This window comes from Emys orbicularis, chromosome 13 (assembly GCF_028017835.1).
Source record: "Emys orbicularis isolate rEmyOrb1 chromosome 13, rEmyOrb1.hap1, whole genome shotgun sequence".
Lineage (NCBI taxonomy): Eukaryota > Metazoa > Chordata > Testudines > Emydidae > Emys > Emys orbicularis.
In genome coordinates this window covers 9,659,470-9,676,661 of record NC_088695.1, presented here as the reverse complement: position 1 = coordinate 9,676,661, position 17,192 = coordinate 9,659,470, and the positions used below count along the sequence as shown (strand labels likewise).

General features: G+C 48.2%; 1 protein-coding gene across 1 annotated transcript in view; it reads left to right on the top strand.

Moving 5' to 3' along the window:
- The first annotated feature begins 5,472 nt into the window (after positions 1–5,472).
- Positions 5,473–17,192, top strand: part of LOC135888074 (E3 ubiquitin-protein ligase TRIM39-like) — a 43,415-nt gene continuing 31,695 nt past the window's right edge. The window contains exon 1 of the mRNA XM_065415887.1: positions 5,473–5,511. Within this exon, the coding sequence (XP_065271959.1) occupies positions 5,473–5,511 (39 nt within the window). The remainder of the gene's footprint in view (positions 5,512–17,192) is intronic.

Here is a 17,192-nt window from a genome sequence, read left to right as displayed (position 1 = left end):
ACCATGCAGGGTGTGGTGGGGTGTCTGCCCCACCCCCATGCTAGAGGGGGCTGCAGCAGGCCAGTGCGCCTGTGCAGCCCGGCAGCCAATGAGGGAAGGGCTTATTGGGAGCCAATCAGGGTCCAGATTGGAGGCAGCCAATCAGGGCCAGGCTCAGCCCTATAAAAAGGCTGCTCTGGAATAGCACAGGCAGTCTGTACCAGGCCTTTAAGAGGGGAAGGTCTGTCACCAGAGCTGGGAGACTAGAACCTGGGACAGCCGCGGGGGAGCACAAGGTAACTCCAGCCTGGTGTCTGCCAGCCTGCAGGCCTTGAGGGGACGAAGGGGAATCGGCCCAGGGACGTGGATAGACTGAGGGAGAGAAGGAGGACAGGACGGCTGCCACTAGAGGGTTCCTGGGTTGGGACCTGAGTAGTGGGCAGGCCTGGGGTCTCCCCCTTGCAGTACACCCAGCCATTGGCAGTAGGGAGGGGCCATCATAGACTATGCCAGATCCCTGACAAGAGGGATTAGACTTTGGGGTGTGTGGTTGGACATGGTGGCTGAGGTGTAGAGACTGTGCATCAACCCCTTCCCCCAGAAGGGGGTGTGGCTGGACTAAGGGGCACTGCCGGAGGGCAGTGGTCCTGAAGAGGATGCCGTGAGCTGGTGAGCAATGCAGGCTCAGATGCCAACCAAGGGCGAGAAGATGGGTGGGACACCACCAGGAGGGGGCGCTCCACTCGACAGAGCTAATTCCCGAGACAACCAGTAGGGGGCGCTGTGGTGGTGAGTCCCAACCCCATCACACAGGGACAGGGCTGGTTGTGCTGGCCCCTCGCCTGCCATTTCCTGTGGTCCCAGTGGGAGGCCAGCAGGAGAAAGGTCAGTGCAGAGCAGGGACATGTTCTGGGAAGGTGCTGTGGAGGGGAAGCCCAGGATGGAGTCAGAGCTGTGGAGCAGGAGCAGGGTCCCTGCACTCAGAGCTGCTGATCAGGATCTGCCAGGCTGCTGAGGAGCCGCTCCCAGGCTATGGGACAAACTCCCGCAGGAGCTGAGAACCCCCCCAAACATCCCCACGCTGGGTTCCCAGAGCCAGGGGACGTGTCAGACCTGCCCCCAGTCCCCAGTGCACAGAGCACGGCAGGCACCACATCCACCAACAGATACACAGAGTGAAAATCCCTGTCCCTGAGGAGAGAAGGGAGCAGGAGAGAATCTCAGGGGACGAATGCGAGTCGTGTGGCTGGTGCCCGGCTAGATGCACTGGGACCCTGCGGGGATGAGGGGCTGTGAGTACTGAATAGAACAGAACAGAACGTGGGGGACGGTGCTGCCTGGCTGCTAACGGGCCAGTGGGCTGGACCCCTTAAACTCCCAACTACGCATTAAATATTGATGTAATATCCTCTGCAGACTGTTCCCCCTTCCCCCAAATTATTTATAATTAACCAAACCCAGCCCCCAACAGTCAATCACCTGCCCATCCTCTGCTGCTGCCCCTCACCCCCAAGTGCCATGGGATCTTCCGGTTCCATCCTCCTCCCTGCCCCTGTTAATGCAGCATCACCCAGAGCTCCCTGCTGCCCGTGGCAGGGCTGGGGGTGTGTGTGTGTGTGTGTGGAGGGAATAAAGTTGAGATTTGTGACCGCTCTGAGTGCTGCCTGGGGGGAGGAGGGACCCAGTCACACCGAGGGACCTTTCCATGACTCCTTGTGTTTTCCCACACTTCTGTAGTGAAATTTACAAAAAATTCCCATGGCCCAATCACAGCTTTACTGATCATTACAGGGATGTGAGGGAAATCGGAGGCAATTCTAGTATCAATATTGGACTGTGGGGGAAAAAAGCATCATAATTCAGGAGATTTAATGTGAATATTCAATAATTAAAGGGGAAAACTCAATTCTGCGGGAGCAGCAGCGGCTCGGCCTGGGCTCCTGGTTCACAATGGCAGCTGCAGCAGCATCTGCCCAGGGAAAGGAGCCAGCCTGCCCCTCCCTGAGCAATACCAGCCCCCTCTGGTGGGGGCAGCTGGGGAAACAAACAAACCAAAGACCCAGAGAAACGTGGCCCCTGCTGCCATTCAGGGCCCTACAACACCCTCCCTGGGGCCAACTTCCCATAAGCCCCATTGGGCCTTTATTTTGGGCACCCCCAGAACAATCCCAGGTCCCTCTAGACACCCCCCCCCCGGGGTGTCCTCACTTCTGCCCCCACCAACTGTCTGAGGAGGGGGAAGGCCAATGCTAATGTGGCTGCATCCTCCAGACTTTCCAGAATCTCCCATCCTAGCTGGGCGGGGGGGAGCTGCATGAGGGGATTTGCCCATCCCAGCTGTGGAGGGACCCATCCAGACATGCAGGACTGTGGTCAGAGATGACTGAGAACAGGAGGTCTCATGGGGAGTGTGAGATGTGTATCGAGACTTGGTCCTAGGGTCAGTATTTTCTGTGGCCACCATCTGGGGGGTTCTATTGTTTCTGGTTCTTTTTGAACATAAAGAATTTAAGAGCAAAAGCAGCAGGGGGGATGGGGAGAAATTAACAAAGGGGAAAGTGAGGCTGAGTCTCAGGGGAAACATCCTGGCAGTGAAATCTGTGGGGTTGGGGAAACATCCCCCCAGGGCCAGTGCTGGGCTCCCCATTATTCCATGTTGTCTCTGGGACCCCTGCATCACCAACCCCCCCGAGACCTCTCAGTGCGTATGAGCTGAAACAGCCCCACAGCCACCTCTGTGCCCTGCTCTGGGCCTCTCCCTGGCAGGGCCGGCTCCAGGCACCAGCATACCAAGCAAGTGCTTGGGGCGGCCACTCCGGAGAGGGGCGGCACGTCCAGCTGTTCGGCGGCAATTCGGCCGATGGTCCCTCACTCCTGCTCGGAGCGAAGGACCTTCCCCCGAATTGCTGCCGCAGATCGCAATTGCGATCGCAGCTTTTTTTGTTTTGTTTTGTTTTTTGTTTGGCTGCTTGGGGCGGCCAAAACCCTGGAGCCGGCCCTGCTCCCTGGGCTGCCTGCAAGCTGAGTCAGGCACAGGCATCAGTAGCAGCCTGGTGTATCGCAGCCTACAGGATTCCCCAGTGGCAGCAGGTGGTGCTGCCCCCTACAGTGTGTCAGCTGCACTGCACAGCAGTTACATTCCTGCTGGGACTTCACTCCACCCTCCCCCAAGGAGGAGCTGCCCCAGCTGGTGACAGGTCTCTGCAGGGCCAGGGCCCCTAAGCAAGAGCCCCTGGTGAGTCGCACTGGAACACACAGTGCAAGAGGAGAGAGTCTAAGGAGAGATCCTGGGGGAAGCAGAATCAATTGTGAACAGGCCCTAAAGGGCCAGGGCTCAGAGCCTTTGGCTGTTCTGCCTGTAGCTAGTGTCATGAGCTGAGGCCCATGGTTGTGAAATGAATGATTGAGACTGAATTTCCCCTCCCTGTTCCTCTCCCAGGTGCCCTGGCTGCTGCAGCCCCCCACCCCACCCCAGCTCTGCTCCATCTCTAGGAGGCTCTCACCTGCCCAGTCTGCCTTGATTTTGAACTGTGGGCAGAATTTCTGCTGAGTCTGCATCACTTGCAGCTGGGAGGAGTTAGAGGGAGACTTTCACCAACAGGTGTAAATACCGTCCTGGCAGGGTGTGTGGAGCCCTCCTGCAAAATCCCTGCCCTGTTCACCAGAACCAAACTGGCTGGGGCTGGGGCTGGGGCAGGGGCTTCCCCACAAGGAGTTATTGTCCCTCCCATTGCTGTTAGTGGCTTCTCAATAGACCACAGAGGGGATTAAAGGTGCCGTTACCCTTAACTCTTTCATCTCAGTCCCCCATTTGCCCACCCCACCCAGTGCCAGGGGCCCAAGTGTCTCCCATTTCCTGCTTCCAGATTTCTGACACAATCAGGGCAGTTCTGCCCGCTGATGCCTAGAACATTCACTGAAGTGTTGGTATTGATCAGATGCGGCATTGAAACATTATTGTGTTACAGACAGAGAGAGAGGTGAAATGCATTGAGTTAAATGTAAGGCCTCTATCTCAAAGATGCACCCTGGATTCCCCATATTCACCACTGTCAGATCATTATATGTTTTGTACAAAGTATGCCTTGTGAGGTATCATTTTAAAAGTCTTGATCTGTTGGATTGTGTTGTATGTGGAGTTATGAATTATTGCTATATGTGTAACTGAAATATGTTGTTGGGTTGGCAACACCACAACTAGCCTTTCAGGTACAACAATGGACTAGCCAGACAGCAGTTAATGGCTCAACACCCATCAAGGAAAGAATCCACTATCCAGAGACTGTGTACAATGGAGACTGCTTCACCAGTGGGGACTGACTGACCCCCACGTCACAGCAAAAGATCTTTCCAGCAAGCTGGAAGAAACTATAAAAGAAGTGGGTCCCAGGCTGGAAAAAAGTCCCAGCCTGTGTATTGAGGAACTAGACCATCTGTCAGGATGGGACACTGCGTGATTCAAATCCTCTTTAGTTTGTAGAACTTAAACTGCAAATTAATTTTCATGTCTTAGGTAACTAGCTTTGATCTCTACATTTGCTACATATAACCACTTAAAATCGATCTTTCTGTAGTCAATGAATCTGTTTGATATTTAATCTAAAACTGTGTGTTTTGGTTGAAGTGCTTGGGAAAATCTCAGCTCAGTTTACAAAGGCTAGTGCATGTCCTCTCCACATCAAGGGAGGGGGTGGACTGGGTAATAAACTTATATTGGCCAGGCTTCTGACCAGTGCAGGACAATACAGTTCTGGAGTATAACTGAACTTGACTGGAGCTGGGGGGAATTGGCTGGAGCCTCCCTATTGATGGTTCATGAGTGTCTGGGAGATCATTCATGTGTCCCTGCCTGTGGATGTCTGTGTAAGTGCAGGACCTGATAGAGGTTTGTGGCTTGACGTCAGTATCACAGCGTGAGAGGGAGACCCCATGATGGTGGGAAAGAGGGCTTAGTGATCCCACAGTCCAGGTTGCACCCCGGGAACGCCATCACAGCCTCCAAAACTCGGCCAAATATGGAGGAAGCTCTGAACGCTCCAAAGAGTCAAGTTCCTAAGTCCCTATTTTAGGCACTAAGTCCTGGTTTTGGCACCACCGTGATGCTCCAAGCCTCTGTCAAACCTGTAGGTGCCTATATTCACTTGGCTCCTAAGTTTTGTGTTTTTATGAAAATGTTCCCTTTGCCTCTATGCTTGAGTCTCTAGGCACGTGCAATGCTGCCTCCCTGTGGGCCTCTGGAGGCCTATCTCCTGCCTGAGTCCCAGAGCGATGCACAAACCAGTGGAAGATAAGCTGACTAATGTCTAAGGGTCTGGCTACACTGCAACAAGAGACCCGAAGTAGCGAGTCTCAAAGCTTGCGTCTACAGTCTACAGACTTGGTCTGGTGCTATGGCACTAAAAATAGCCATGTCATAGTTTCCACTCAGGCTGGAGCTTGGGCTTGTGGACTCTGAATTGGATGAGTCAGTTAAGTCCGGAATTGGTGGGGGTAATGGGTGTTGAAGGGGAGTACGAGGAGGAAGGAAACGATGTGAGTGTGGTACAACTCTATTTTTATTATTTTGCAATAACAATTAAAATATTTTAAATTGCTTTTATACTATAGAGGTATAATCTAATCTTATAATAACTTTTTGCCCTTCAATTACTACAATGATTACTTTATATTTTACCTTCACACTACCACTCATTAAAACAAATTGTCCTTCTGAATTCCTTTATAACAATGCAATATGCAAGTTAAACACAAAGTAAAACAGATAACTAAACACAATACTTCCCACAAAACTAGCAAATACAACAATACCAGGAATACAAGCTACAGTACTATTCCCCTTAATATATGTACATTCACGCTGAGCTCTGCAACTTACCCCCAAACTCCATACCACCACAATACAATACCTATCCTTAGCATGCCAGGGTCTTGGTACCAATTCTAAGATTCTCGATTCAGATTTCTAGACCACGCAGTTACGGTTGTTGGTGGCCGGAGTCGGTGTTCAGGTGATCAGGCTGAACTTGAAGACGATTCTGGTGTCCTCCCGAGGCTCGATTTAGATCTGTTTGCCTGTCCCTGTTTTACCTGACTTCGACTATGCACCCATTTCCAAATGGCCTTATAAGGGGTTGTTTTTCAGTTTTTCTGCTGGCCTTGGCCAATATACTTCAGGCTATGCAATTCTGGTCTTAGCCAATTTTACTAGTATAGACCGGTTTTGTGGCCACTGCACAGGGGGTTTTCTTTGTTCATTAGTTATTGACCCCCCTTCGCTCCTCTGCGATCCCCAGCTATTTGTACCAATTTTGCTTCTAATTTTTAAAATAATGTTTGCTATGTTACTGGTTGTTGGTAGATTGAGTCTGGTTGAGTTGTTAGTTTGCACTCAGGGTGTGACGGGTTGGATCACAGAAACCCCCTTGGGAGCTGCCACCCAATGTACCAAGACTACCCCTGCTTCTGTTTTCCCTGCCAGCTCAGGATTCCAGCACCCTGTCTTGCTGAGCCAGACACTCCAGTCTGCTCTAACAAAGACTCAGGGTCTGAATTACTAGTCCCAAAGCTGCAAGTTTACCCGAAACCAGCTCACAGGAGTGTGCTTGTCTTTAGCACTCAGATGCCCAACTCCCAATGGGGTCTAAACCCAGATAAATCCGTTTTACCCTGCATAAAGCTTATGCAAGGCAAACTCATAAATTGTTCGCCCTCTATAACACTGATAGAGAGATATGCACAGCTGTTTGCTCCCCCAGGTATTAATACATACTCTGAGTAAGTTACTAAATAAAAAGTGATTTTATTAAATACAGACAGTAGGATTTAAGTAGTTCCAAGTAGTAACAGACAGAACAAAGTAAGTCACAAGCAAAATAAAATAAAATGCGCAAATCTATGCCTAATCAAACTAAATACAGATAATCTCACCCTCAGAGATGCTTCAGTAAGTTTTTCTCAGACTGGACACCTTCCAGGCCTGGGCACAATTCTTTCCCCTGGTACAGCTTTTGTTCCAGCTTAGGTGTTATCTAGGGGATTCTCCATGATGGCTCCTCTCCCCCTCTGTTCTCTTCCACCCCTTTATATATCTTTTGCATAAGGCGGGAACCCTTTGTCTCTCTGGGTTTCCACCCCCCCTCACTGGAAAAGCACCAGGTTAAAGATGGATTCCAGTTCAGGTGACATGATCACATGTCACTGCAAGACTTCATTACTCACTTGCCAGCACACATATACAGGAAGACTCACAGGTAAACACAGTCATCTGCAGACAATGGTCCTTGTTAATGGGAGTCATCAAGATTCCAAACCATCATTAATGGCCCACACTTTACATAATTACAATAGGCCCTCAGAGTTATGTTTTATATTTCTAGTTTTAGATACAAGAGTGGTACATTTATACAAATCGGATGATCACACTCAGTAGATTATAAGCTTTGTAATGATACCTTACAAGAGACCTTTTGCATGAAGCATATCCCAGTTACATTATACTCACTTATATTTTTATAAAACCATATAGACTGCACAACGTCACACCCTCCTCCTGAACTTACTGCCAGAGACTTGGACACTGACCATGGCGGAGGCAGTATACCTAAAATTCGTTTTTGGGCTCCCCTATGGGGCAGACACTCCTGTGTCCCCCAAAAGGGAAAGAGACCCTGATCCAGCTGTAGGCTCACAGCTACCAGCTATGAGAGACCTTTCGCTGGCCAGCAAAATCCCCCCCCCCTTTCACTCAGGTTGGGTTTGCTTCCAGCTAGAGTCCTTGGGGTTTGTTCCCACCGCAGCAGTCACCAGGACCCCAACTTCCAGCTCCAGGATACATGTCTCTGTGCACCTCTTCCACTCCATTACAGCCAGGTCATGCTTCTGGGTCTTAATTGCTTTGTCTCTTAAGTCCAGGCTGGTGGGCAGCCTTTTCTTTTTCCAGGTCAGCCTTTTCCCAGGCAAATTGTACATTAGTTTTCATTTGTCTTCCCTTGAGACCACCACTCGATGAGCTGGGATACCACAGAGAACACCCTCCTGCCAGAACAGGCACCCCTCCACTCCTGTCTTGCTAAATTAGACACTCCAGTCAGCTTCAGCACAGACAGAGGTTGGGCCACACCCATCTGCAGTTCACTGAAACTGAGATCACTCAGCTCAGGGGCTTCTTAGTTAACAGAGACATTCCCAGCACCCATTGTTCAGTCTTTCTGGGCAATTTGAAACTTGTGTAGTTTTAGCTTCTTTTGATCTTCATTCTTACTTATTTTGCTTCCTTTTCTGTCCCTACTTCCCTTTCCCGAAATAAGCAAACAGAAAATAACAAACCAGTAACCACTTTGTCTGTTCTCCAGCCACCACACTTAAAACTCACTTAAAATCACTACCAGTATCTCAAAGCAATCAGCTGTGCACAGACCCTGCTCGACTACGCCACTGTGACGGGTTGGATCACAGAAACCCCCTTGGGAGCTGCCACCCAATGTACCAAGACTACCCCTGCTTCTGTTTTCCCTGCCAGCTCAGGATTCCAGCACCCTGTCTTGCTGAGCCAGACACTCCAGTCTGCTCTAACAAAGACTCAGGGTCTGAATTACTAGTCCCAAAGCTGCAAGTTTACCCGAAACCAGCTCACAGGAGTGTGCTTGTCTTTAGCACTCAGATGCCCAACTCCCAATGGGGTCTAAACCCAGATAAATCCGTTTTACCCTGCATAAAGCTTATGCAAGGCAAACTCATAAATTGTTCGCCCTCTATAACACTGATAGAGAGATATGCACAGCTGTTTGCTCCCCCAGGTATTAATACATACTCTGAGTAAGTTACTAAATAAAAAGTGATTTTATTAAATACAGACAGTAGGATTTAAGTAGTTCCAAGTAGTAACAGACAGAACAAAGTAAGTCACAAGCAAAATAAAATAAAATGCGCAAATCTATGCCTAATCAAACTAGATACAGATAATCTCACCCTCAGAGATGCTTCAGTAAGTTTTTCTCAGACTGGACACCTTCCAGGCCTGGGCACAATTCTTTCCCCTGGTACAGCTTTTGTTCCAGCTTAGGTGTTATCTAGGGGATTCTCCATGATGGCTCCTCTCCCCCTCTGTTCTCTTCCACCCCTTTATATATCTTTTGCATAAGGCGGGAACCCTTTGTCTCTCTGGGTTTCCACCCCCCCTCACTGGAAAAGCACCAGGTTAAAGATGGATTCCAGTTCAGGTGACATGATCACATGTCACTGCAAGACTTCATTACTCACTTGCCAGCACACATATACAGGAAGACTCACAGGTAAACACAGTCATCTGCAGACAATGGTCCTTGTTAATGGGAGTCATCAAGATTCCAAACCATCATTAATGGCCCACACTTTACATAATTACAATAGGCCCTCAGAGTTATGTTTTATATTTCTAGTTTTAGATACAAGAGTGGTACATTTATACAAATCGGATGATCACACTCAGTAGATTATAAGCTTTGTAATGATACCTTACAAGAGACCTTTTGCATGAAGCATATCCCAGTTACATTATACTCACTTATATTTTTATAAAACCATATAGACTGCACAACGTCACACAGGGTACAACACTTATCCCTTTCCTTTTACAACAGGGCTCTGAGACAAACTCACTGGATTTCAGCAGCCAAGAGGGACCTGCTACAGAGCTATTGGAGTGCCATAGCGTGAGCCCCGTGTGAGCCCTGAGTCTATAGAGTTGGGCTCTGAGACTTGCTGCCCTGGGTTTTTGTTCTTGTTTTATTTATGTTGCAGTGCAGACATACCTTAAATCATATGCAGGGCCTGAGCTTATAGGCATGATCAGAGGCTGCCTCCTGGACTGTGAAAGTGAGGTTTCTACCCAGAGGGCATTGCCACTGAAAAGGTTTAGGAAAGCACTAGGGCAATCCCCAAATGTTCTTTATACAAATCTGCATTTCTAATTAGGGTGGCCACGGATACATCCCCAGAATATGGGACATCCCCACACCTGCCTGCATGGGCCCACCCTGCCTTTGTCATTCTGCAGGTGTCCTTCATGCATCCTCAGTCTCCTCCCAGGGCCGGATTTCCCATTAGCACAGTAGGCATGTGCCTAGGGCAGAAGCGGTGGGCCGAGTCTTCATTAATTCACTCTAATTTAAGGTTTCACGTGCCAGTCATACATTTTAACATTTTTAGAAGGTCTCTCTGTAAGTCTATATTATATAACTAAACTATTGTATGTAAAGTAAACAAGGTTTTTAAAATGTTTAAGAAGCTTCATTTACAATTAAATTAAATTGCAGATCGTATCAGTTTAGTGCAGTGGTTCTTAACCCCAGCGTTTCTAAGGATTTATGACACGGAAGCAGAAAGCTCTGCAGTGAGGCGTTTTCAGGAAGGTTGATTCAGCAAAGCACTTATCTGCCCAGCCACTGCATCTCAGCAGAGGCTGGGGGAGAAGCGTCTCTCTCTCCCGGGCCGCAGCAGTCCCGGAGCTGGGCTGCCTGAGAGGCTAGTGCAGAGCAGGAGCTCACAAAGGATCAGGCCAGTCACCTCCCAGTGGGAGCTTTAATTCCTGCAGAGGGAAGGTTCCCCCCTCCCCAGTGTAACAGGAAAATACAAACCTGTCTGCAGAGATCAGCTGGATTCCCAAAGGCCGGCTCTGGCTTGGCAGCACCTGTGTTCCAACCTGGTATCTCAGCCCTGGAGCTGGGGCTGGGAGAGAGACGCCTCTCTCTTCCCGGGCCATGGCAGCTCAGCAGGGGTTAGGGGAGAGGCGTTGCTCCCTCGCCTGAGCAGGCCTGCACATCCCAAACTCCCCACTGTCCCTCACCCCCACATCATCCCCTATTCCCCCTCCCACATCACCACCTCACCTCTTACATGTGCATCCTCTCTGGGGTCCAGGTGCCTAATTAGTGGAGCCACACCTGCATAGCTCCACTAATTAGGTGTGCGGCACTTGATGCCCTCTTGTGTGGCTGCCCAGGGCTGCACCTTAGAGGGAAGGTAGGTTCCCAGGGTGAGTAAAATTGGGAGAACCCAAGGGAAAATTCCCAGCAGGAACCATCCCTCTACTGATGATCAATTGCTGAGGAATCCATCAGACCCTAAGGATATCTTTGAGGATATGTGTATGACTATATTATAATTAATAATGCTATCAGGGCAGTTGGCCAGACCTTTACTGATTGGGTTAAACTCATTAACTATTGATAGAAAATCCTCTGCAGACTGTGCCCCATTTACCCCAAAATACCAAATATTAATAAACTGCCCAGCCCCAATTTGCCCCTCCCAGCTGCCACTGAGCCTTCTAGATCCATCCCTCTCCCTATCAGTTAAAGGGCCAGCGCCCAGGAGAGAGAGTGGGAGAAAATGATGCTGCAGCCAGATGGGAGACACTGGGTCCAGTCCCACTGTTCCAACCCCTCTGACACTATTTATCCAGGAGGGGAGATTGAGGGAGCCCCACATCAGAATCTCACTTTCTGAGTGGGGTCAGAGACCCCTCTTCAAATCCTTTCTCCCCCTCTTCTAGACAGGGGGAACTGGAACCTGGGTCTCCCACACCCAGCTGAGTGCTCTAACCCCTAGGCTCTTCTTCTCTCCCCCCCCCCCGCATTTAAAAGTATCTTCTTTCCTTATTGGTCCTTTTGGTCAGTTGCCAACAGGTTATTTGAGCTTCTTAACCCCTTACAGGTAAAGATTCAGTACAGCTACCCAGGAGGGATTTTATGCTACCCGTATCTCCATGAATATGACAATCACTTTAGATCTATTTTTTGTAGTCAATAAACTTCTTTTACTGGTTATCTTTAGCAGTGAATTTGTATGAAGTGTGTGGTAAATCTGCTGAGGTTTTGCAAAGGCTGGTGTATATCCACTTTCCATTGATGAAGTGGTGAACCAATTAATAAAGTAGATGGTATATTCCTGAGGTACAGTGCTGGGAGCTGCGGGGCGGGATTTGGCTGGTGCCTTTCTCTGTGTGATTCATGAGTGGCTCTGGGATCATTCATACAGTATAGCTGGGTGTGGGGCTCCTCATGCTGTTGTGCTGAGAGATAAGGCGCTTGCTGCTTGTCACTAGCAAGGCATTGTGAGAGACAGCCCAGGCTGGAGAGAGTTAAGGGGGTGCAGCAGTCCCCAGTCCCAGGCTGCACCATGGGGACCCCGTCACAGTTAGCACCACATCTCCCCATGGCTCTACAACAAAATGTGTGGTGAAGGTCACATGTTGGATACAAATCTCTCTAATCAACTTCATCCTCAGGTTCTCACCCTTGCTCAGAAGACTGGAATTATCATACAGTGGGAAGGACTGACCTCAAGTATTTCCTAGAGATGTCACATGCCTGGGGGACTGGCTGCCTCAGGATTGTGGGGATGGAATATGGGCCTGTCACTGCTGGGGCCCTGGTTACCATTCAGCCCAGGGCAGCAGTGATCAAGAGTCTTTCCCATCTGAGGACTGTTTGGAGACCTGTGTGGAATGAGCTGGGGAGGGGGCAGTTGGTGTCTCAGTCTAGTTCCTAGTGGGCAGATTTCTACAGCACTTCACCTGGGAGCCTCCTGTCTCTCAGAGCATGGAGACTCACTTCCTGTTCCTCGCCTCTGACAATCAATGAGTCACATTACCACACTAGTGTAAATTGGGTCAGCTCCTTTAAAGTCAATGGAGCTTCATCACTTTATCCCATCTGCGGATTTTGCCCATGGTGTGGCTCGATAAAATGCAATATGAAGGATGGAACAAAGCACACTTCAAATCCAACAATTCTTGCAAAGAAGGTCCCTCTATTGCAACCATCAACAAGCTCACAACTTGGGTTTGAAACTGATAATCTAAAATGCTAACACAGCCTGATTCCCACTTTGCAGGGCAATATGACATAGACTCACCCAGAATTGTAAGGAGCAGCTCATCTGTAATTTTTCTACCCCAAGCTCTGTGCCTAGACGGCCGGCTGCCTGTTCCCAAATTGATTTATGGCACCAAATCCCAGCTGCACTTCTGCCTGCATGTAACAATGGGCTAGCAGCCTCCCTCCATCATCGCTATGTTGTATCATTTACTCTGTGCTGTGCTGTGCAGTGGCTGTCAGGACACCTGGGCTCTGTTCTTGTCTCTGCCAGTGACCTGCTGTGTGACCTTGGGCCAGTCATTTCCCCTCTTTCTGCCTCTGTTTCCCCCCCACCCCCTTCTCTGCCGTGTCTACTAGGACAGTAAGGGCTTTCGGAGAGGGGCTGTGGGGCAGATTTTTAAAGGTATTGAGGCACCTAGTGGGATTCTCAAAAGCATCAGGGCCCCAACACCCCTTGAAGTCAATGAGTTGTAGGCTCCTAGGTGCTTATGAAAATCCTACTAGGCACCTAAATACCTTTGGAAATGTAGCCCCTTGTCTTACTCTAACAAATTTATTAGAGCATAAGCTTTCGTGGGCTACAGCCCACTTCTTCGGCTGCATATAGAGTGAAACATATATTGAGGAGATATATATACACACATACAGAGAGCATGAACAGGTGGGAGTTGTCTTACCAACTCTGAGAGGCCAATTAAGTAAGAAAGAGAAAAAAAACTTTTGAAGTGATAATCAAGATAGCTCAGTACAGACAGTTTGATAAGAAGCAAGTGTGAGAATACTTACAAGGGGAGATAGATTCAATGTTTGTAATGGCTCAGCCATTCCCAGTCCTTATTCAATCCTGAGTTGATTGTGTCTAGTTTGCATATCAATCCGAGCTCAGCAGTCTCTCCTTGGAGTCTGTTTTTGAAGTTTTTCTGTTGTAAGATAGCCACCCGCAGGTCTGTCATTGAATGGCCAGACAGGTTAAAGTGTTCTCCCACTGGTTTTTGAGTATTATGATTCCTGATGTCAGATTTGTGTCCATTAATTCTTTTGCGTAGAGACTGTCCGGTTTGGCCAATGTACATGGCAGAGGGGCATTGCTGGCACATGATGGCATATATCACATTGGTAGATGTGCAGGTGAACGAGCCCCTGATGGTATGGCTGATGTGATTAGGCCCTATGATGATGTCACTTGAATAGATAAGTGGACAGAGTTGGCATCGGGCTTTGTTACAAGGATAGGTTCCTGGGTCAGTGTTTTTGTTCAGTGATGTGTGGTTGCTGGTGAGTATTTGCTCTAGGTTGGGGGGTTGTCTGTAAGCGAGGACAGGTCTGTCTCCCAAGATCTGAGAGAGTAAAGGATCATCTTTCAGGATAGGTTGTAAATCTCTGATGAAGCGCATCATCATGAAGCCAATCTACCCTGGAGGAAAATTCCTTCCCGACCCCAAATATGGCGATCAGCAGAACCCCGAGCATATAGGCAAGATTCTACAGCCGGACCCTCATTTTACCCGCGATGGCATGTTACTGCCTAATTGACTAAAATCACGTTATCCCTTCAAACCATTCCCTCCATAAACTTATCAAGCCTAATCTTGAAGCCAGAAAGGTCTTTCGCCCCCACCGTTTCCCTCGGAAGGCTGTTCCAAAATTTCACCCCTCTGACGGTTAGAAACCTTCGTCTAATTTCAAGCCTAAACTTCCCCACAGCCAGTTTATATCCATTCGTTCTCGTGTCCACATTACTACTGAGCTGAAATAATTCCTCTCCCTCTTTGGTATTAATCCCTTTGATATATTTAAAGAGAGCAATCATATCCCCCCTCAGCCTTCTTTTGGTTAGGCTAAACAAACCGAGCTCCTCGAGTCTCCTTTCATAGGAAAGGTTTTCCATTCCTCGGATCATCCTAGTGGCCCTTCTCTGTACCCGTTCCAGTTTGAGTTCATCCTTTTTAAACATAGGAGACCAGAACTGCACACAGTACTCCAAATGAGGTCTCACCAGTGCCTTGTATAACGGAAGCAGCACCTCCCTGTCCCTACTAGAAATACCTCGCCTAACGCATCCCAAAATCGCATTAGCTTTTTTCACAGCCACGTCACATTGCCGACTCATAGTCATCCTGCGATCAACCAGGACTCCGAGGTCCTTCTCCTCCTCCGTCACTTCCAACCTATGCGTCCCTAACTTATAACTAAAATTCTTGTTAGTCATCCCTAAATGCATCACCTTACACTTCTCACTATTAAATCTCATCCTATTATTGTTACTCCAATTTACAAGGTCATCCAAGTCTCCCTGCAGAATATCCCGATCCTTCTCCGAATTGGCAATACCTCCCAACTTTGTGTCATCCGCAAACTTTATCAGCCCACTCCTACATTCGGTTCCGAGGTCAGTAACGAATAGATTGAATAAAATCGGACCCAAAACCGAACCTTGAGGAACCCCACTGGTGACCTCCCTCCAACCCGACAGTTCACCTTTCAGTACTACCCGCTGCAGTCTCCCCTTTAACCAGTTCTTTATCCACCTCTGGAATTTCATATCGATCCCCATCTTTTCTAATTTAACCAATAATTCCTCGTGCGGCACAGTATCAAACGCTTTACTAAAATCGAGGTAAATTAGATCCACCGCATTTCCTTTATCTAGAAGGTCTGTTACTTTCTCAAAGAAGGAGATCAAGTTGGTTTGGCACGATCTGCCTTTCGTAAACCCATGTTGTAATTTGTCCCAATTGCCATTCACCTCAAGGTCCTTAACTACTTTTTCCTTCAAAAATTTTTCCAAGACCTTGCATACTACAGAAGTTAAACTAACAGGCCTGTAGTTAGCCGGGTCACTTTTTTTCCCCTTCTTAAAAATAGGAACCACATTAGCTATTTTCCAGTCCATCGGTACCACCCCCGAGTTTACAGATTTATTAAAAATTATCGCCAAGGGGCTTGCAATTTCTCGCGCCAGCTCCTTCAATATTCTAGGATGAAGATCATCTGGTCCGCCCGATTTAGTCCCATTTAGCTGGTCAAGTTTGGCTTCCACCTCTGATACTGTAATTGCAATCGCCCCTCCTTTATTCCCCTCTGTCCCGCTCCCTCTATTCCTAAGCCCTTCATTAGCCTTATTAAACACCGACACAAAATATTCATTTAGATATTGTGCCATGCCTAGATTATCCTTAATCTCCACTCCATCTACATGCTTCAGCGGTCCCACTTCCTCTTTCTTTGTTTTCTTCCTATTTATATGGCTATAAAACCTCTTACTATTGGATTTAATTCCCCTTGCGAGGTCCAACTCTACACGGCTTTTGGCCTTTCTCACCGCATCCCTACATGCTCTGACCTCAATAAGGTAGGTTTCCTTGCCGATCTCTCCCCTCTTCCATTCTTTGTACGCTTTCTGTTTTTTCTTAATCGCCCCTTTGAGACGCCCGCTCATCCAGCTAGGTCTAATTCTCCTGCCTACTAACCGTTTCCCCTTTCTCGGGATACAGGCCTCGGACAGCTCGTGCAACTTCAGCTTGAAATAATCCCAGGCCTCATCTGCCTTTAGCTCTCTAAGTATGTTAGCCCAATCCACTTCCCTAAGTAGTTGCCTTAGTTTATTAAAGTTGGCCTTTTTGAAATCGTAAACCTTAGTCACAGTTTTATTTCTGTTAATCCTTCCATTTAGTTTAAACCGAATTAGCTCATGGTCACTCGAGCCAAGGTTGTCCCCTACTACCATTTCCTCAACGAGGTCCTCACTACTCACCAGCACCAAATCTAAAATGGCATCCCCCCTCGTCGGTTCAGCTACTACTTGATGAAGGAATTCATCTGCTAGCACGTCTAGGAACATCTGAGCCCTATTATTGTTACTAGCATTTGTTCCCCAATCTATGTCCAGGAAGTTAAAATCCCCCATGATTACACAGCTCTTATTAGTTTTTACTTCCTTAAAAACATTAAATAGTTCTCTGTCCGCATCCAGGCTAGATCCCGGCAGTCTATAGCACACCCCAAGCAGTATCTCAGGGGAGGCTCTAGTAGTTCTTTTACCCAGTGTAATCATTGCCCAGACAGACTCCGTCTTATCCATTCCATCACTTATTATTTCTTTACATTTTAGCTCATTATTGACATACAGTGCCACACCCCCACCTTTACCTTTTTTTCCGGTCATTCCTAAACAGCACATACCCTTCCATACCTGTACTCCAGTCATAACTACAGTTCCACCACGTTTCGGTTATTCCTATGATATCAGGTTTCATTTCTTGGACCAGGAGCTCCAATTCCTCCATTTTGTTACCTAGGCTTCTCGCATTGGTGTATAAACATCTTACCGTATGCTGTCTATCCTTTCTCCCATTA